This window comes from Cuculus canorus, chromosome 4, assembly GCF_017976375.1.
Source record: "Cuculus canorus isolate bCucCan1 chromosome 4, bCucCan1.pri, whole genome shotgun sequence".
Taxonomy (NCBI): domain Eukaryota; kingdom Metazoa; phylum Chordata; class Aves; order Cuculiformes; family Cuculidae; genus Cuculus; species Cuculus canorus.
The window spans coordinates 46,171,132-46,193,097 of NC_071404.1; the positions used below are offsets into that span (position 1 = coordinate 46,171,132).

At 39.5% G+C, this 21,966-nt stretch overlaps 2 protein-coding genes across 2 annotated transcripts; one reads left to right on the forward strand and one right to left on the reverse strand.

Annotated features, from left to right (window-relative positions):
• The first annotated feature begins 1,060 nt into the window (after positions 1–1,060).
• On the forward strand, positions 1,061–7,992 carry FGA (fibrinogen alpha chain). The gene is made up of 6 exons (XM_009556376.2): positions 1,061–1,201; positions 3,019–3,147; positions 4,199–4,382; positions 4,670–4,815; positions 5,739–6,735; positions 7,117–7,992. Exons 1-6 carry the CDS (start codon positions 1,151–1,153, stop codon positions 7,824–7,826), a joined length of 2,217 nt encoding a protein of 738 aa, XP_009554671.2. The 5' UTR covers positions 1,061–1,150; the 3' UTR covers positions 7,827–7,992.
• A 1,787-nt stretch (positions 7,993–9,779) lies between these two features.
• Positions 9,780–16,680, reverse strand: FGB (fibrinogen beta chain). The gene is made up of 8 exons (XM_009556377.2): positions 16,522–16,680; positions 14,776–14,979; positions 13,555–13,738; positions 12,740–12,967; positions 12,013–12,126; positions 11,334–11,456; positions 10,872–11,157; positions 9,780–10,393 (listed from the first exon to the last, which is right to left on the reverse strand). Exons 1-8 carry the CDS (start codon positions 16,594–16,596, stop codon positions 10,165–10,167), a joined length of 1,443 nt encoding a protein of 480 aa, XP_009554672.1. The 5' UTR covers positions 16,597–16,680; the 3' UTR covers positions 9,780–10,164.
• Between the last annotated feature and the right edge of the window lie 5,286 nt (positions 16,681–21,966).

The following is a 21,966-nucleotide window of genomic DNA, read 5'->3' on the forward strand; positions in this document are numbered from 1 at the left end:
TGAAAAGGATCCAAAGCTAAAATAATCTGTTTTGAATTAAATATATTGTAAAATGTCAGAGTCAAGCTTGAATATGTCACTCTAAAGCAGAATATGATAAGATATTGCAACCTGTCGATACTGGAGAATTTTGTGAATGCCATGCGTTTTCGAAAAGCCAAGAGGGAATTTTGTTTTTTTCAACTGATTAGGCCCACATTTGCTCAAGCAAGGGTTTTCTCACTGCGGTGGAAATTTCTGAGACGGGCAGCATCTCCCAAGTGTCTGACTTCGCAGTAGGAGTAAGGCTTGTAGGAGCTTGCAGCTGCAGCACATTATCATCAATTGCCACACAAACTATACTCATTATACGAACATTTAAGGAGACATGATCCTTTAGGAAGATTTAATTATGCTTAACGTCTTTTCTAGGACATTTTCAAGTACCATTCCACCGTGCTTTTCATAAGGATGTATGCATTTCAAACAAATCCTTCTTGATAAAAAAAATTATTATTATACCATTTGTGTAAGAGACAGCATAATGGTAAACACATTATGCATTATACAAACACCAGTAAGGTCAAGCTGTAAAAACTGATGTAAATTTGGCTTTGTCCTGCTCAGGAATTAATTTTCATTCATGAACACATAGTCACAGATAGATTGTATCAGCTTTCTTTATGCTAATACTTGCTTTGGAAAGGCCAGTGGATTTCACAGCGGTGGAACAGTCACACAGAAAGGGCAAACCAATGACTTCCTTTTCCAAATATCAAGCCTTTGATTATGCTAGCTAAATTCCCATCACAAACAGTATGTATCTTCTGGTAGGTAAGCATTGCTGGATCGTGCTAGGTTCTGCATACATCTCAGCTGAACACCCAGTTACGAGAAACTAAGCTCTAGACAGTTGTTTTTTTTCCTGGAATAAATGGTGTTGCCCACATTTTGGTGTTGTACAAATTTATCTGGAGCAAATAACTTCAGAAACTTGTGCAAGAGGCGTTAGGTAATCACCTAATGGGGAGGGGAGCATTTGGCATGTTTTGTCTGCAAACAGAAGGGAGCATAATGATTAATCTCAGCTTTGCATTAAGGTTTAAATTGCACTAAAAGACCAGTGGAGAGCATCCTTTCAGTTAGAAGTCTGCTGGCTCTTCTCCTGAAGATGATATCAATGAGGATCCTGTGTGTATTGCTGTGCCTCAACTTAGCCTGGGTATGAGTTTGCTTACTTGATTTTTTTGTATCTTTCTCTTTTGAATAAGGAGCACTTATTTAATGTTCATTCATTAGACAGATACATTTTGACTGTCACCTAGCTCATGAAATTCAATGCACGCACATATGTACAAGTGTACTGTAACCACTTCACTGCTGGACTTCCATCAGTAGTTCTGGAGTATCCAGCTCTCTAACTTTGTTTAATTCAGTTTTGATGAATCTGCCTGCCTTCAGGAGCAGCAAAGCAGATACGCTAACACAAATTCTTAGATTCATAGGTGATGCTACAAGTCTTAAACCTAACTGACTGGATGCTAGTGGCTCTGGCCAGCCAGAGATCTTTATGTTTATTACGGTGAATTCTACCTTCTTCGGATGGTACTTCAGCAGGATTTTCCACCTACAAATGATGCACACACAATACCTTTTATATAAAATACATATTAAAAAAGAATTATTCCTGTGGCAGTAACATCAGGTTAAACGAGAGTTAAGTAAGAATCAAATTTTAGATAAGAAAAGTGACAGACTTGATTTTCAACTATGCTAATATAACCTTGTTCTTTTCTCATTTAGGTCTCAGCCAATAATCTTACGTTAGATTCTTATCGGTTTCTCTTTTTGAATGTTTTCTTAAAGAATGTGAATGTTATAACAAATGACAGAAATTATAGGGAACTGATGCAACAAAACAGAAGCATTTATATTTGAGCTGTCAACACTGAAAGGGCACAGATCACCTAAAAGTAACACTTTTATTTGTTACTTTTAAAAGGTGCTTGGGCCAAATCCTCAGGATTAATCAAACCAGCATTAATCTGCTAATTTTAATAATGACATTCAAGTTCCCCAGGACTGAGGTTTTGGCATTGGAGGCTAGAATTAGGAAAACTTCCTCTGCCTGAGAATTAATCATTAGTCATAATAATAATTAAGCATTAATTTTTCCAAATGTTAATTATGCTGCTTAAAAAGAACTTAAGGTGTGCAGAGTAATCCAGTCAGACCTAATTACATCTCAAGCCCTAAAACAGGGTTTTCTTTTATGAAGAAGAATTCTTTTCCAGTCCTTTTTTGAGCAATAACACAGTAGGAATCCTCACACTGTTTCGGCTCAGAATTAGCTTGTGTGTATGCAGCTTTGCTCCTCAGGTTTGAAGAAAATCTCAGTATAATTTATTTCTTTTCTTTGCACTAGCACAGTGGAATCTATCCATCACCGGCATTGTTATTTTTATCACAATGTTATTAGCTTTCTTGCTCCTTTTGCCAGGCAAAATAGTGCTACAAGTTTACAGTTAGAAACTGTGATTAAAATCAGAAATGCCAATGACAAAATTCCATTCATATATACGTTTAAGCCAGTTTTCTATAGATTGGAGGAGGTAGAATGAAAATAAAAATTCCAGAATATTTCAGCTAATGGAAATAGAGCATGGGATTTTGAAAGTATTTGCTTTAATTTAATCATTTTCAGTCTAATTTCAAGGTAATTTCATATTTACACACAGAACACAAAATTCCTGTGGAATAATATTATCATAATATATCCTGAGCATCACCAGCTCCCTACATAACAGTATTAATTTTAAGAAATGAAAGCTTTATTCCAACCAACAAGCAAAATCTATCTAACAAGAAATGTCAGGAATAAAATCCTTACACTATTTGGTGTGATGTTTTCCAGGTGACTATAATTCCACATGTCAGCTATGCCACTGAGTCTATGAGGACACCAGCATTATGTTTCTGTTCTCTTGGCAGGTGTTTAGTTAATCTCAGTTTTGCTTTTCCCCTTTTCCCTCCTGGCAGGCAGAAGATGGAGAGACTACCTTTGAAAAGGAGGGTGCAGGAGTGCGCGGTCCCAGGATTGTGGAGCACATGTCCCAGTCCACATGCCACTATGAGAAGAATTGGCCCATCTGTGCAGACGATGACTGGGTGAGCAATGAGCAACAGGGGCAAAAGTGAGGCCCATCAGAAGGGTGGTCACAGACACCAGATGGACTGCTATGATGGGTGCCGTGCAACCAGCACACAGTGAGTCCTTAGGTCTGAGGGAGGACAGGTATCACCTCATCTTAGGGCAGCCTGGAGAGATCTCCTGTGGGAAAGGAAGAAAGGAAAAGATGAGGATGAAGAAAGAGGGAGAAGTTTGCAGGGGTGCAGAATCAGAAGACAAACTAAGTCTGGAAGAGGAAAAAAATGAAATAAAAGAAGGCTATTCCTAGAAAAGAAGAAGAAGAAGGATTGATTATCAGAATTTTGATATTACCACCTTGGGAGTAGTTAAGAGAAAGGCACAAGAAAGATGTACAACACAGGAAAAAAAACAACTTACACTTCACAAGTTACTTTTCAGGAAGTCTGATGACAAACTGTTCAGTAAGATAATTAGACTGACTCTATGTCTTTGTGTACAAGCTGTTAATTTGTCTCCTTGTTTCTTGCATCTCAGCCTATCTCTATGCTACTTTTATCTGATGAAATCTTGGTAAAAACCTATGAGAACATGAATCTTTTTTGAGCAAAAATTTTCTTAAATAAGTTGGCTTCTGACATCTTTGCTCAAACTGGACAACAAAATTTGTCTTAAAACAGCTTTTTTAAAATATACTCATATGTGTATTTATATATATATATATATATATAATTTCACTCCTGAGAAACAGTGGTGAGGGAAAATGAAGGGTTTACTTGATCCTCCCTTTATGACAGGTTTCTGAGAACGCGCTTCACTGATTCCATCTCACCAGTGTTAGAGGTGTACAAGGTAAAGGATCATCCCCCAGTGGCTTGCTCTAAGTCATACAAGTCCTTGGCAATGTCGCTGGACGAATAGCGCAGGACAGATGAAGAGAACCAGCAGAATCTCAACCTATTGTTCTTTAATGTGTTTTCAGTGTTGGCCAAAAGTCTGCAAAGGTAACTTTAAAAAAAAGGTTCACTCTTGCAGGCAATTAAAACAGTTATTTTCCTCTTCCAATCTTAGGGTACAAAATGTCCATCAGGCTGCAGAATGCAAGGACTGATTGATGAAACAGACCAGGATTATAATCACAGAATAGACAAAATCAAGAAGCTGCTTGCAGAAAACCAAAACAACTATAAAAAATCCAATCGGATTATTGTGGAAACCATAAATGTACTAAAACCAAACCTGGACAGTGCTCAGCGTAAGTGTCTTTCAAGAAGTTTTATTATCCTGGCTGAATTATTTTTTATGTGCATAAGCAATATGTAGTGAAAATATATGCTGCACTGGCCTTATTATCAAAAGCCAGAATAAATGTAGTAATAAAAGGCTCTTAACTGCTGATTGGTAAAAACTACTGTAATTTTTACCCGCTCAGTACTATGAGAAATATGTTCTTAATTGCATGTTTTTATTGTATATTTTAAAATATGCTACTCTCTTAGGAAAGACAATCACGCATAGCTGACTGATGCTTTACTGTTTCAGAGACTGATGAGACTTATGGTCACGTGTCAGCAGAACTGAGGCGAAGAATTGTGACATTAAAGCAGAGAGTTCTCACTCAGGTGAACAGAATTAAAGCTCTGCAGAGCAGCATCCAGGAACAGGTGGTGGAGATGAAGCGCTTGGAGGTAGGTAGCTACATAATTTCCATTCTTTCCAGAGCTTAGCTACAGGAGAAGGGTCTATCCCTTGCACTGCACGTGGGGGGAAGTGCTCCCTCTGGAAGAAAACATGATGCAGCTCTTACAGGACCTGGCCTGCTGAGGCGAACCCCCAAATGAGTTGATTTCTGTGCAGCTTAGCTTTCTTTTCCTGCTGTGCGGGAAGCAGCATGAGCTCAGGAGGACTCCTGGTCCCATCTGCTGCTTCTGCTCTCAGACAGGCAGCAAGGATGTTGTATTAGCTGAAAACTGTCTCTGTATGGGCATTTTTCCTCCTGTAAGGAGTTGCTGAGCAGCTAGGATGAGGGGAACATGTCCTGTCCTTTGCTGGTGCTGCCACACCAGTGCTGGCATCATAGCCTGTGTGCCCAGGTTGGGGGTGATTCTTCTGATGGTCATGCAAGGAAAAGTCCTGGCACAAACAGTGGTTTTACTCAAAAGCCTACTTTGATCTCTGGATCAAATGACTTTTGGATCGTTTGGGAAAGCAGTGGTAACCCCAGGATGGCAGGTCTCACAGCAGGGCCACAACAGGCTCTGGGACAAGCCCAGTGTCTTCCCCTCTTCTTGAAGGACATTACTGCGCCAGTCTCCATGCCATTGGGAGTATGCCCAGCTCTGCAGCACTGTATCCAAACCCAGAGACACCCCAAGAATAAAAGAAGAGATTGGGAACGTGCTACAACATGCGTCTCCATGGAGCTCACGTGCAGTGTGCTATTGCACGTCATAGTTAGAGTGGAAATAAAAACAGATTATTTCAAAACTGAGCTTTGAAAAAGCTCAGCTATAAGTGGGAGGTACCAAGGCAGCTCCCAACTTTCTCCAGACCAATTAAAGAGAAAGCCAGGAAAGCTCCCTAACCAAATTATTTCTTTCCCTTTATTTAGGTGGACATTGATATTAAGATACGAGCTTGCAAAGGAACCTGTGCTAGAAGTTTTGATTACCAGGTGGACAAAGAAAGCTATGACAACATCCAGAAGCAGCTTACCCAAGCCAACTCCATCAACTTGCACCCAGAGCTTCAAACCACCACCTTGAGCACACTGAAAATGAGACCACTTAAGGACTCAAATGTTCCTGAGCATTTTAAGCATAAGCCTCTGCCAGAAATGCAAGCTCTGAACATAATTAATAACATTAGGCAGGTGGAAGCAGTATTAGAAAGATCAGAAACAGATACAAGCCCCTCCAGAGGTGACAGCTTGTACCACATGGCAGAAGCGAGGGGGGATGGACCTTCACGCAAATTCATTACTCCTACTCATGGGAGAGAAACCCTTAGTACGGGAGACAAAACCTCCTCCACTGTCCGTAGATGCACTAAAACTAGCACCAAAAAAATTGTCACCGGCCCTGATGGCCCTAGAGAGGAAGTAGTTGAAAAAATGGTTTCTTCTGATGGCTCAGACTGCTCCTTTTTACAAGGAGGATTCCCTGATATAGAATCATTTTTTTCCCCTGACTCTCCATCCACTACTAATAGACGCTTCGCTGGGTCTAGCAGCATTTCAACTACCAGCCACGTAACTGGCACAGGCAGTAGCCACTTAGGTACTGGAGTATCCAGTCGTCCAGGGTCTTCTGGGGGGAAAGGCAAATTTACAGACTTAGGAGAGGAGGAAGAGGACGACTTTGGAGAACTTCATCCATCTGGATTCCCATCTGGCAGTGCAAGTCACTCCAAGACTGTAGTGACCAGCGCCTCTTCTAGTTTCAACAAGGGAGGCTCCACTTTTGAAACCAAATCACTAAAGACCCGTGAAATAACTGAGCAGCTAGGTGGGGTACAACACGATCAAAGTGCAGAGGATACCCCAGACTTTCATGCACGCAGCTTCAGACCGTCAAGATTGAAGCAAAGGAGACACAACACTGGGAAAGGTACACAGGCATCGCAGAAGTAGTTATTGAGGTAGTTGAGCCAATCTCCATTCATAACCAATCTGACACATTGGGTTTAGATACTGCAGTACAACAGTGTGATGATAAAATGCAAGCACTGTGTCTGTTTGTTGCCATCTCAGAAAAAAACAAGGAAAATATTTCATTAATAATTGAGTACTACATAGACAATTTACAATTTTAAAAGTATGTAAAACTTTCCTTTCTGAATTCTTTTTAATGTTGCCTGTCACTATACCTAGTATAGTCCAAGACATGTTTAACAGTTTTCCTCAGAGCTATTGGTACTTGGATTCCTCTGAACATTTTATTAAATTTTGCTGATAACTCCTGTCAAACCAGATCAACTTTTTTTTTTAGACTGTGATGATATCCGCCAGAAACACACTTTTGGTGCCAAAAGTGGCATTTTCAAAATCAAGCCAGCGGGAGCCAATAAGGTTTTGTCAGTTTATTGCGACCAAGAGACCACTTTGGGAGGATGGCTATTGATCCAACAGAGAATGGATGGATCAGTGAATTTTAACCGGACCTGGCAAGACTACAAGAGAGGTTTCGGCAGCGTGGATGGCAGAGGGCGAGGAGAGTTATGGCTGGGCAATGAAAACATACACTTGCTGACTCAGAACAACACTCTCCTTCGAGTAGAGTTAGAGGACTGGGATGGGAATGCTGTGTATGCAGAGTATATCGTACGGGTAGGGTCTGAATCCGAAGGGTATGCCCTTGCTGTGTCTTCCTACGAGGGGACTGCTGGGGATGCGCTGATCACCGGCTGGCTGGAGGAGGGCACTGAATACACTTCCCATGCCCAGATGCGGTTCAGCACCTTCGACCGGGACCAGGATCACTGGGAGGAGAGCTGTGCAGAGATGTACGGGGGTGGCTGGTGGTACAATAGCTGCCAGGCAGCCAACCTCAATGGCATTTACTACCTGGGGGGCCACTACGACCCTAGGTACAACATTCCTTATGAGATCGAAAATGGTGTGGTCTGGCTGCCATTTAGAGCCTCTGACTATTCCCTCAAAATTGTTAGAATGAAAATCAGGCCCATAGAAACCCTGTAGAAAGACAGGCTTTTGATATATATGTTACAACTAAGTAGGAAAGATTTTTTTATACATGTATGTACATGATGTATCTTTACCCTGTGAATTTGAAGGCAACTGGACACATCTGTGGCTTAAAAAATAAACATTGATTAATTATTAATAAAATAGTTCTTCCATCTTATTTATAACTGACAAACTTTTCAAAGGAAATATTGATTTTAAACCCCTTATAATATAAGCTTTGTCTACGTCTTTGACTATGTCTATGTCTTTGGCAGCTCAGGCCTTGACTAGAGATAAACATATTTATAATTTTAATTATTTACTTTGCTTAAGAGGGTTAAAGAAGCAAAATAATTTAGAGCTATGTTTACCATGAACTCCTGCCTCAATTAACATGAACCATGAAGGTCTAATCAAGTTTGACAGTCACACTTCTGGGCAGTCTCCTTTCATTTCCCTTTTAAGTGGAGCGCAACAGTGGTGGGAGTCAGTTCTCGGGCAGAGCTACGAGTGGCTTTGGTTGTCCCTTTTGCTACGCACCTAACATGAACTGCACTTTGCTAAACGATATGTGCATTTCAGGACTCACTTTTAAGTTTCCCTTAGCTTTGATTTCATAAATATAGAAAAAGACTTTCCATCCCATTTACAAATTTTAGGTAGTTTGACATGCACACTGTAGCTTCAAAATAAGATAGTTAATGATAACTCATTAAAACTCAAACAGGCTGTTACTTACTAGCGACCACTAAAAGGTCATGACTGTAAGCAGCACAAACAAGATGAGGACCACTTGCACGGCTACAGTATATGTTTCCTTGATTTAGAATGTTTATTGGCACATGTGTAAAGCAAGTATTCTTCTACACATAAGAGTCTTAAATCAGCAATTTGCTGACAGTGAGTAGTAAGGATTTTTTAGAAAATGCTGGCTGCATGGAAAAACAGTTACATTGGTTACACAAGGACATGCTGTATTTACCTTTGTACCTTATGACATAAAATTACACAAGTATTTACTCTGTTTAATCTTTCTGTGCTTCTACTGAGAAACAAGCATGAACAAACTTCCTTCCCTCCAATCTCACTGGCCAGCGTCTTTCATATCATTTAACAGTATCATCAAATATTGGCAAAGCAGCTGACTTTGAAACACAAACAGAGTCACTGTCTAACATTCTTGGAGAGTGCTGAAGAGCAAAGACATCTTTACAGGCACGCACAGAGAAGTGTCTGGGCTTTTGGATAAGGTGCTTCTGCTTTACACCTTGTGTTTTTATCCCCTAGCCTCAGTGGATGGTGGGGATGCTGAACGTTCCTGCTCGTGTAGTGAGACACTGCCACGATGTCTCCTCCTGGACCCCACAGGTTAAAGCAACATGAGACGTTTCATGAGAGATTAAACTATCAATATGAGACATGGGAATCCACCTACCAGTGATGATCTGAGTCCCTTCCTTTGTAGAGGAAGTCCCCTTTGAGACACGGTTGATCCTGCCTACCAAGGCTGGGAAGTCCTGTCTCTGGGACAACCTCTGTTTCTGGCTGCAGAGGGGGCCTAGACCACCAGCTTCAATGAAATACCCAACCTCAGCCTACTCTATGATTGAGTCACTAATTGCACTAGTCCCACAAGTATGATTGTGTGAAAGACACGCCAGCCAAATCTTCTAATACTGCATTATTTTCTATGATAAAAGGATGTAGTATGGTGAAAAGAATATTATGAGCCACAGTGGGTGAGCTAGGTCCCAGGAAAGGGCATATTTTACCCAGCACACAGGATTTGAACTAAGTGACTGGTGACCTACCCATGTGTTAGATACTATCTTTTTATTTTATTCCTTCTCAACTTGTTAAGCAGGTAGTTACTGTACCCTTTATGACATAAATTAAAACTACCATCACTTGTTTGATGAAATGTACTCGCTTTGCCCCGGATAGTGCATAAACACTTAGGAATCATGTGAATAAAACTTTAGTTTTAAGGCTTTATTTAATTTTTTGAAAACATTTAAAAATAATCCTTTCTCTCTTTAAAAGTGCTATGAAAGTCCTTTGTAAAAGAGTGAAACAAGTCAGGGTTTGGGTACTTTATCAGTTTTATTCTATACAAGTTACTTCTGTCTTATGAACAAATGAAAAATGGAACAAGATACATTTGTAAGTTATTTTCATCGGTCATATTTTGACTTACAGCTGACATAGTTTTTCACTTCTGGTCACAATATGCTCATACATACATATTTGTTTCTCATATATATATAGACAAGCCTGAATACCATGCCTAAAAAGATAACCATGTACAAACTTCAAAAGAAAAGCCCTGATTCTGTATACTTTATGACAGTTAATGTGGAAAGTATGGCCTGATTTTCATGCTCATCTTCTTCATCGAATACCATGACCCTTTCCAGTTCATCCATACAACACCATCATCTGTACCATGTTTTGCCATATCCCAGCTGTAGCTTCCTCCCCAATAGTATCTGCCGTTGGGGTTGGCTGAGTGGCAGCGATTGTACCACCATCCACCACCGTCTTCTTTGGAGCACTGTTTTCTTGGATCTGCAGTTAACCTGATGAGGGAAAAGAAAGTGTTAAGTGACAGATGAACTGTAAACCAACAGATCAATAGAGTACCTACACTTACCCCTGTACAAAAAACTTCATAATGTAATAAACATTTAAAATCCTCTCTGAACTTTCTGTAAAAGATTAGTCATCACAAGTGTGTGCTACACAGTGCATTTAGAAGGTGAAGCAGCTAAGAAAAACAAGTCAAATTTTAGCTGCATCTCTTTGGTAGTGTCATTTTCATTTACCAATTGATAGCTACAATATCTTGCAGTTCATAATGATAATTGCAATATCAATGCAATTTAAAGATATAAAACAATGAGAACTGCACATCTTCCCCAATATAAACAATTATTTTATTCATAAACGTCATCATAGTGTAGCAAATTAGACACAGACAATGTAGCGAATTAGAGAAACAGTCTATATTCAGCTCTATTTTAAGCAGTATTTTAAACGTGTAATGCAAGTACATACCATCCATCATTGTCTCTGTCATAAGTACTGAATAACATGCCGTTGTGAATTGTCATTGTCCTGTTTTCTCCATGCAGCTGTGAAGCTCCGTCCATTAGTGCATTGCCTGCATTGCCTTTGTAGTTACTAACTGAGAGCTGATACTTGTTTCCTTCATTCTGTATGGTGAAACCTCCATAATGGGCTGATACTTTATCACCATTCCAGTCCTCCATTTCAATTAAAACTTCAGTTGGCCCTATTTTGGTAAGCTGGCTGATCCTGTCATTTCCAAGCCAATATTCACCTGAGAAACAAATGAGAGCTCTGTGAAATAGACTTCACAATGTATTTCATGGCAACTATATGATTTGCTATAGGTCTGCCAAAGTGAATTAGTTAATTCTAAAAAAAATCAAAGAGCTTCAAGAAATATGAGAAAAGAGTTTCAGAAAGATTAGCCTTTCATACTCAGCATTTTACCTGGTGTATCACAGTAGTTCTTCCCTCCACTCTTTGCAACATTTCCAAATCCTTTCTTATAATGATCCCACCCTCTTCCAAAGTTAACACTGCCATCCTGGCGATTCTGAATCAAAGTCCAGCCTGCAGGAGTAACAGTATTTAGATCAAGTTGCCATTGAGAAACCAGTACAAAATGTTGAGATACAACATTTTTGTCTTCATCTGAGAGCGCGGGGAGCGTATGGCTTCCTTGTAGCAGTCCGAGTTTTTACTGCTTAGGAGCTCAGCCTTGCCATTTTTACTCACACTTAAGTAGCACCTTGCTTCATAAGAAAAGGTGGAAAAAGCAGAACTTGAAGGACTGCCCTGGTTTAATGCATAGTAGCATATTAAGAAATGAGCCAGGCCTTCCTCGCCTGCCCACTCATACGTTGCCCATTCTCATCATAGCAAGGTACGTTTTTCTCTACCAGCCCCATCCCAACAGTTTATTTCCATTTTCAGTACAGAATTATCCTACTGTACATCTGAAGATGATCAGTAAGACTTTTCTGAATGAACCAAAGACTTCATTCCAAAGTAATCACAGAAGACATAACTCCATATTAGCTTGTATAAAATGAAAATTACTATTATGATTTTTTTTGTAGTATCCATGTTAATTAATATTTTAACAACATAGTTTTTTCACACTAACCTCCATTATCTGTTTCCATGTCACAGTATACTCTGTATGGTTTCACGAAAGGATCTGGCTGGATGAGGTACATTTCGGATACTTCACCTCCCTTTCTGATAATATCCTCACATTCTGCAAGAATAAACCAGAGAGTCTGAAAGAGCTCTGAATTTGTTCAACAATCTTCTTACCCCTTGGTTTGCTGATTATAGTGAAATAATTTTAAAGATATATCTAATTTTACTTTCATTTTTATTTCTGTGGTACATCGTGTGAAAAAATCGGGAAAAAAAAAATAACAGTGCTCCTGCATTGTTGTCCTTTTCCAAATAGGAATTTCTAAAATTTCTGGGTGATGGAGGAGAGTATACTTTTCAATATGTTTTTTTTTTAATTAGAGAAGCTTGTGAAATAAAAACCTTTCTTGACTGAAAAAAATCAAGGGTACATCTATGACAGTCACAAACATATCACCGCCACCTTATAAAGACCCTGCAGCATATATTTCTTCAAAATGGCTACTGGCCACTAATGAAGACTAATATTGGGTAAGAGGATCTTTGGTCTGACCAGTACAAGCAATCATAAAGGATTTTTTTCATTTAGGATCACCTTCAATCTTTTCTGCTATCCTAACAAAAGGCACAGGCTTCAGAGGAACATTCACACCAATCAAATGATGCACCTATCCGTTTGCACAGGGACATAAAAGTGAAAAGAGATGTTGTTATAGTTAAATCACTACCTTTGCCTGAAACCACTGGAATATTGCAGGAAACCACACATGGGGAACGGCAGTAGTCCGTCTGGGTTGCAATGGCATTTTCCAGTTTTTGTATCTTTTTGTGCAAAGAATCCACAACAGCACGGAGGACCCTGAGGCTAGATGGAATGTTATTGTCCAGATTATCCTTTATATAACTATAATGCAATTCCACTTCTGTATTGTACTGAGAAAGTATATCATCATTGTCTAGAAAAAACAAAGACATGAAAAGCAGATTAGTTTTCAACATGTTTTCCAGTTATGAAATAATAAAGGGCAACCTGTAAGCACAATTTGAGAAGTCACGTTTTTCCTTAGAGGAGAAGAAGGATATGCATTTCTTTTGATTACTTTTCCACAATGTGCAAAACCTATGCAGATATTCTCAGGAAAGTGGTACATGTGTATTATTATTTCTGTACTAGATATTTCTTTTCTAGATCTATCAATCGTGCTATATCCTGCCAAATAAATATAATTAGCTTTTTTCCATGTGGTGCCAAGCCAGGACCTGGGCATAAGGGGCTTGGATGGACATAAGAAAGCAGGTAAGGGGGAAATGTATGACCCTTGTGTTTATGGGCATCATATGAACTTTGCCTTACCATGAGACCCACTCTTTTGCCTCTCTCAAAGGATTTTTTTCTTAAAATATAAGAGGACATGATCAGGGAATCCTACATTGCTAGGTATTTCACTGTAGCTTTTTTAAGAAGCCTCATTAAGAAGTAATAGTAGCAGTGCCAATGGAATTGCAATACCGTTTACACTAATAATTCATAGAAATAGCATACCTTTTCTTTGTTTTTGTGTCTTTACCAATTTATCATCTAGAACATTCACATATTCATAGAAAGTTGTAGATGTTTCAGACAGTTTGCCCACTTTGTCCTTTAGGTCACGAACAATTGGTTTTACATTTTTTTCCTGTTTTACCAGTGTGGTTTGCAGCTCACATCCAGTTGGACACAGCACTCCCTTAAAAAAAAAAATTAAAACAGGCTGTCAATAGAAACCAAGATAAAAAGTTTCTAATCTCATCAGGGAATATCCATACCTTCCTGATGTGAAGCCAAATATTTAAACACCTAGATAAGGATGAAGGACACCTAACTCCTACAAAGAAGCTTCACTCTGGAGGGCAAGAAGGAGCCCTGAATCTCCCGAAGCTCTTTTGTTGAAGATCTTGGGAAAAGCCCTCTCTCTTCAAACTGTTTTGGTCCACCACTTGCTTTTCATTTTTCTACACTGTGAAGTGTTCACAGTGTTAAGCCATCTGAACTATGAGCGAAGCCTGTCAGGAACTACCTAGAGACCTGTGCATGTTCCTATCTACCTCCTTCCTCTTTCACTAGCTTCAGAGAATCAACCATACTCTTTACACCTCGTAATATGTATCTCTCATGAAATGGCCATATGATTAATTAAAAAATTATCATCTCAAGAAGCTGCAACAGAAGCTTCTGCAACAAGCACTGCACTATCACGGAAAACAGTGTTTTAAAAATAGGCAGTGAATTCTGAAGTCCCATGAGAATGAAAATACCCAGGCAATGGCAGGACTCTACCATAATCATGTATTCATTAAGCTTTAACAGACTTCATTTGTGGGAAACCTCCAACGCTCAAATTTGCTCTCAGACACTAAGATGCCTCTCAGCACCATTACAGCTTGCATTTTCCAGCAGAGAGCACAGGAGGGACTGTGTGAGAAATTGCTGCAAGGCAGCAAGGAGTGTGCTAGATGTCAGCGGGTTTGCATGCTCTTCCATGAGACCTAAGTAGTGAATGAAATCTCATCTCCCCATCTTTGCTGTAGGCTGTCTGACTGTGACTAATGGATTCTGTGCCATTTCTCCCCTGAATGCAGAACTACTAAACTCAAGCAAAAAGATGCAAAGTCAGGCAGCTTTAAATGAATGACCATCCCTTATTTGGCAAAGAAAACTCTGTATTGGGCATTCTAGAGGAAAAGGGCAGTATGGTATCAGCTGCTTCAACAGGCAGAAGCCTACCAGCTCCTCCAGAGGATGCTTGCAGCCACCAGCGTCGGGGTAGATGATACGTTCTTTCTTGTCACTGGGCTTCACCCGCTTTGGTGGCCGGGGCTGGTATCCGATTCCGCCGATGGGAGGTGCCACAGGTCGGAGTGTGGGGGCTGCTTCTCGCCTTTTGTCCACAGGTCGGTGGCCTCGAGGGTCAGGTGGAGGGGCATCATCCTACAAAGGCAGACAAAGAAGAAACTCTGAATCTAGGATTGCTATGGTAAAATGTTATGCACAGGTTAGAGGCATCTGTTCAGCACTCTAGTATTTTAAACAGCAAAGAAAACCATGTAATGGAATGAAAAAAGCAATATGGAAATACTATATTGACATTATGTAACAGTCACTACTATGCCCTCCCTGGTAAGACTAGTCACACTTCCTCCACCTATATAGACAAAATAAAAAGTCTTCAAACCAAAGCAAAACAATATTTCAATAGTACAATCTGAACAAGGAATACAGTTTATAGAGTTAAGAGATGCTAACCATGATGAAACTCAAAGTAACAGGATTAAAAAGAAAAAAAATTAACTAGACATTCTTGGGGCTAAGAAGAATATTCATCATTACATTATCAGCATACAAATTTTTCATTGGAATACAAGAAAATTTATAAGATCTCAGAAAATCATACCACAAACTCATCATCAGGTCTCAGGGCACAAGCCAGTTATTAACTGATGGAATTAGGTAAACCATTCAATAACACCTGCCAGAGTAGGCTTTTAGCGCTCTCTCTGATGCATAGATTCCTCATCACTGCCAGAAACAAGAAAGTCTAAGAGGCTGAGCAAAGAAAACAGGCTTTGCTCCCAAGCAATTGCTGAAACTAAACCGTTAGAATTAATTGCTCTTTGAACAGCTGGGTCAAAATCTTCGTCCATCTTCAATCCCACTCAGAATTAGCTACAAATGACAAATGTTTGTAAGGATCCAGGATCAAAGGCTTCATGTAGTTTCAAAAGTAGGCAGCACGGAAATCACACAATTGCTGAAAATTATTTAGCTCAGTAGCCCTATCAGTAGTCAATATACAGACACAAATGCTTAATCATGTAAGAGAAAAAAATCTCATTTCTGAGCAGCCTGACCTATTTAATTTTTGCAGCGATTTTCAAAATATAAAAAATTTATTGAGCATACTAAATTGTATTTCCCCTTAAAAAATTTTATTTAAACAAAACTAAATATAGCTTAAAGTGTTATTTTAGATTGACTCTAATATTTTACCTTTTTGTTAACAATTGTTACCTCTCCATTTGAAATAAAAAGCTATATTTTTTTAGCATTTAATTTTTTTTCAATGTCTACTGAATCCATAGAAAAGTTTTTACTGTCTTTAAGATAGGCCATGATAAATCAAATATTTCAACATTTTTGCAACTGACGAATTAATTACCCTTAATAAATTCAGCTAAGTAGCTAATCTTACCATCAGACATTCTTCATTCCCTATAGAGAAAGAAAAGAAATAGGAAGAAAAAGTATCCAAAACTAGAAAATAACTATTGCGCAGTTACATGTACATGAGCAAACAGTACTAAGATTATTTCTTTGAACACTTGAAGCAGAAAAAACCATGCACCGGATCATTTCTCCCCACAGTTTCTACCTTAGCTAACTCACTTAAGCTGAATAAGCCATGCATGCAATTAAATAAAATTAATCTTTTTTACTCTTATTATTACTATTAATTATGATCAGTTTTACAACCTCCCCGTCATAGTCAGTAAAGCCCTGGGGTTTAACGGAGGAAATGCAGAACAGGAACAACAGGAGCAGTTTCATGGTGCTGGCTTGCTTGAGCCGCTCAGTGACTTTCTCCCACCAGCAGCTCTGATAGGGACAGGACCTCTCTGTTGCAATATATATAGGCAGCTACCCTAATTTCCCAGCTTGACAGTGATAGGACCAGCCCTTCTGAGCAATGACTGTACCTCTGTTAATAATCAACCTTTCTCTTCACTGCATGCCCAAATACATTTGTCATTGAGCAATTTCTCTGGACAATGCTTATCTACATGTCCCAGAGACCCCTGTTGATGCTGGCATCAAATAGATGTTTAAATCCTTAAAAGTACCTCCTGCTTAGGTTTACATTTTCTAAAAAAACACAAGTCTTTCAGAAAAGCGGGAAAGGTGAACATCGAACGAAAAGAAACATCATCAGATGTCAGTCTGTGACACCTTTTCTTACCTCCCTGCTGAAAATCTCCCTGCTGAAACAAATGTTTCAGAAATATCATATTAGATTTGAATCTAAACTCACATCATACAGATTGTTACATTCTTCTAAATAGTGGTACCTGGATAGGTATTCAGGCCTTTGGGTCTCTTTTAAGTACAAGATAAAAAAAGAGCATATAATGTTAACAACATTAATAATTTTGAGTGAAAATGTTTAGCTCTAACTAAAGATCAGATTAATATTGTAAGCATAAAATAATGCTGTTCCACTACTCTAGAAATGTGACATAGTAAACGAATTAAGATAATTAAATATTACATAATAATTTGCTGTTTTCCTTTTTTAATATAAAACATGTCATAAACATTATTTAATTTTTTTATAATCTTTTAAAAGAATACAGCATGAAGTTATTTGTAATCATAGCAAAATACTAAGAAATGTTTTCTGATGCTTATAAGAATATGGTTCTCCTATTAGCAGAGTTTTAACATTTCAGTGTCTGTATATCCTATAATCCTGTGATCACAATATAATGAATTAAGTAAAATATGCTGAGTGAGGGCCAGCACACTTTTCTGGAGTCATTCATACTGATATCTGAAGACATGAAGATGCAAAGGCACGTGCAAGCCATGGGCTGAGGTTCCATTTCAAAGATTGATTTGATGGAGTGGGAGATTTTGCGATAAACAGAGAGAACAGCTAAAATTGCTTGGTTTAGGCCCCTTTTCCCGTATTTGTGCTGTTGTCAAAGTTCTTGTAAACTAAATGGAGATTCCCATATTGTGGAGACTGTGTAACCTGACTAGTTTAATTATTAAACAGCTTGGACCAAAATCAGCCATGGCTCAAGGAGCTCTTACTCTGCTACATTTGATCCCTTGCATGAGGACATCACCAACACTATTACATTTGGAAGAACACAAATTTCTCCCTACAGGGATTAAAGAAATCTGCCTAAGGCCAAAACTGACATCATTACCATGTTATTTCCATTTAAAGATGCTATTCAATATATTATCACTGATTCTGGGCATCTCCCAGCCTTAAATGCAGGTTTCCCCACCATGTACCTCTGAGGGAAGTTCAGTCATCCTAATTTTACATACAGGGAAGGGACATAGTGATGCTGAACACTTGTCCAAGGCTTATGGGTAGCTTGTGGTACAGCAGCACTGAAACAAGGTCTCACTAGTCCTGAGCTAGAAAATTACTCTTAAATTATCCTGGCTCAGCCAAAACAAATCTTACTTAAATGTACAATATTTATCCTAAATCCATGCTTAAACCATCATCACATTCTGCAGTAACTTACAGGGTCCTTCTTCAGTCATTAAGCACTCTTCACTCCACTATGAAGAAGTGTGGCTGTGTCTGTGCAGGGGATACTGGGGACCAGACTGCAGGGGTTGGCACGGAGCCCCCAGACCTGCTGCAGAGTCCCAGCATGGGAAACTCCCAGGCTCCATCTGCCTTCAGATGGGTTTTCCCCTTTGAAACTCAGCTGTTGACCCTTGCAGCTCCACTACTTTTCATTGGCTTCCCCAAGAGACTTGCGTGGCTGTGTTTCCCTAGGGATTTAGCATGAACAACATGTGTGTCATCCCAAACCAGGTTTGCAGCTTTGTGTCAAATGAGCAGATGCCCCAGGACAGGGATACCACAACTGCTTATCTGGTAAGCGGAGGCCTTGTCTGCACTGCAAAGGTTTTGCCTGGAGAGTTTTATCAGCAAAAACCAGTCAAAATCTAGAACCACATACAGAGTCACCTATACTGGTAAACTTATGCGTATATAGAAAAAACATTTTGGCGTCAGAACTAAATCTACACTAGCATGCCGGTTATGAGATGCAATTTTTCCTTCATGATTCCAACCATTACCATTAGGCTGACAGTTTCTGAGGATTAGATGAAGCCTTATGTACAACCAAAACCACAGCTCAACTTCCTTTGAATAATGATATCAAAGAGGATATCAAAACAGGACACATAATCCTTTTTGCTTCGTATTCCCTCCTTCAACTCATATGGTTAATGAGAAGTTGTTCTCAGGCTTTTCATGGTAGTGATACCACAACACACATGCTATTAGGAACTGTAATAATACAACATGGACCTGATGCTGTTCCAGGACATCCCTTTGTACAGTAATTTTGTACTGAAAAGGCACTTACTGGCAGAGGTGTATGTGTGTGCTTTGAGGAATGACTATTTGCTTGCTGTCCTTTGTGTTTGTTGTGCCGACACGTCTGCCAGTGGTGCAACCCTCTTTACACAAACCCCTGTGGGACAAGTCACGGTCACTAGATCATGGCTTTTCAGAGCTGAATGTGCCCCTCGAGGCAGTCTTGGAGTCAGGGAACAGAATCTTTTTGGGCTACAATGAACTACAGTGTTTACTAAATTAAATTTTGAAACAGCATTGATTTAGAAATGTCCTTCTAACAACTACTGGTGTAATAGTGTCATACTATGAAAAGAATACTGCAAACATAAATGTTTATCCCTGGTGAGACTGAACATCCTCATTTCTTGCATTTACTGGTAACAAATATTACTTCAAAGGTTTCTTGTAAATGAGAATTAATGCTATTTTCTTGTTCTGGAAGCAAGCAAGTTCTTAAACATTAATGAGTGGAGCTGTTCACTTTGGCCTTAAAATAGCAGTAAAAGCACATACAGCCTACTGGTCACCTTCTTAGTAATGAATTATGAATTATAATGACATGCAAGAAGACAACAAATAGCAGCATGTAACGGAAAACTTAATAAAGTACATGTTCTAATTAATAATGCTGTCATGATTTATTGAAGTTCTGGGACTAAATTTCACTTTAGACTATATCTTATAGAACAAATGAAATCGTTACAGAGATGAATTTGTCCTCTGATTCTCTAAAGCTTTATAAGGACACCAGGAAATAAGCTGGTTTACAAATTTCATGGTTTACAAATGAGGGGGAAGTTTACTTGTAAAAAAAAAGAGAACTACAGGGCCAGGGTGAACACTACTACTCCTACTACTACTGCTGCTACTACTACTACTACTACTAATAATAATAAACATCATGTACGAGAGAAGTTTTCTTACAAAATGGAGAATTTTTTCCTTGGACTGCTACCAGCATCTGCATTTCAAATTTACTTTCCTTTCAAAAAGCAGTAAAAAATAAGCCAAATTTATTTCAAAAGAAACAGAAAGGAAACAACTGTAACATGACGCTTTATATGTTGGCAGACATTAGCCCTTAAACCATTGCCACACATCGCATCTACCAATCAGTCAATCAGTCAGACACCACGTACACTTTACTCTGTATGTAAACTTGAAAAAAACAAACCTGCATGAAATCTCTTGCCCTCAGTATATTCTTTTAAACCTTGTATATCTTCACTCTAACCTCACCAGCCTGGGAGGACACAACAGACTTTCTTCAATTTGACACATCGCCCCATGGAGTTCGCATTGTAGGTTGCAATTTAAACAAGGATAGATGATGCTCCCCATCCTTGAGGTGCTGTGCTGACCTTTACTGGAGGTCCTGAAACCCAACAGGGATCCTCAGCATCCCCAGTGAAACTACTGAAATAGGTCCTCAGGTTAAACATGAAACCTGGCTGGCTTGGCTTGCAAACGAGCTGGCCATGCTCCTCTGCCATTAGCAGCACATCGGAATGGACATCCCACCCCTACCTTAACCGCACACCGGAGACCGCAGGTAAAAGCTCCTTGGAACACTTTCCTATGTATCGCTGTATCTTAATGAACTAAACAGAAACCACCAGTGCAGCCACCAGAAATGATCCATCACCTCTGGAAAAGAGAAGAGATGGTCATTATGCCAAGCAGGCAATTCATATGCCAGAAATAATCTCAGGCTAATGCCATCCCAGGGCTAATAAAGAGGACGAGTTTGAACCAACAGATATTGATGAGGCACTGGCACAGGTTGCCCAGGGAAATTGCGGCTGCCATCCCTGGAGGTGTTCAAGGCCAGGTTGGGCAGCCTGATCTAGTGGGAGGCATCCCTGCAGGGCAGTTGGAATTAGATGATCTTTGAGGGCCCTTCCAACCCTCATTATTCTATGATTCTGTGATTCTATGTTGCACTAGATTATATTCAGCTCAAATCAATTTGCAATCTGTTCACAGCTCAAGAGCACAGACAGATATAGTAAGCGGCTAGTAGACTGGTAAAGAGTAGCAACATGATTGTGGGCATGCAAAAGATGTGCTCACCAATGTTACAGCCCAAATAAGTGAAATGAAGGGGTTGTAACAGCCAAATCCCAGCTCAGGAGGACAAGATTTGCTTTCTTCACTTGTACTTATCTGCTCTGTAAGAGTAGGGGCTTATTTGCCATTTGCACATGTGTATTTGGTTATTCTGCTTACGAATGCAAGTGAAAAATCTGTTGGAGTATTGAGATATATTTTACAGCTACAATCTCTGCTCTTTAGCTACATGTGCCTGGCAGGAGCTTCCAGCTCGTTCATGCACAACTTCAGTCTTCATCAAAAGGAGGTCCTGTGGACCTAAACTAAAGATATGTTTTCCAAAAGGCAGTTACCAAGTACAGTGTTTAGCACCACACTGTTTTCTCTTGCTTAGAGATTGCACTTCAGTCCTGAAACTGTTTTTCATAGAATCATAGAACCATTAGGTTGGAAAAGACCTTCGAGGTCATCAACTCCAACCATAACTGTCTACTACTGAATCATGTCCCCAAGGCACACGCCTTTTAAATGCCTCTAGGAAGCTGACTCAACCACCTCCCTGGGCAGCTGTGCCAGTGCTTGCCCAGATGTGAAGAAGTTTTTCCTAATGTCCAATCTAAATTTCCCCTGGCGCAGCTTGAGGCCATTCCCTTTTGTCCTATCACCTGTCACTTGGGAGAAGAGACCAACACCTACTTCTCTACAACCTCCTTTTAGGTAGTTGTGGAGAGCAATAAGGTCTCCCC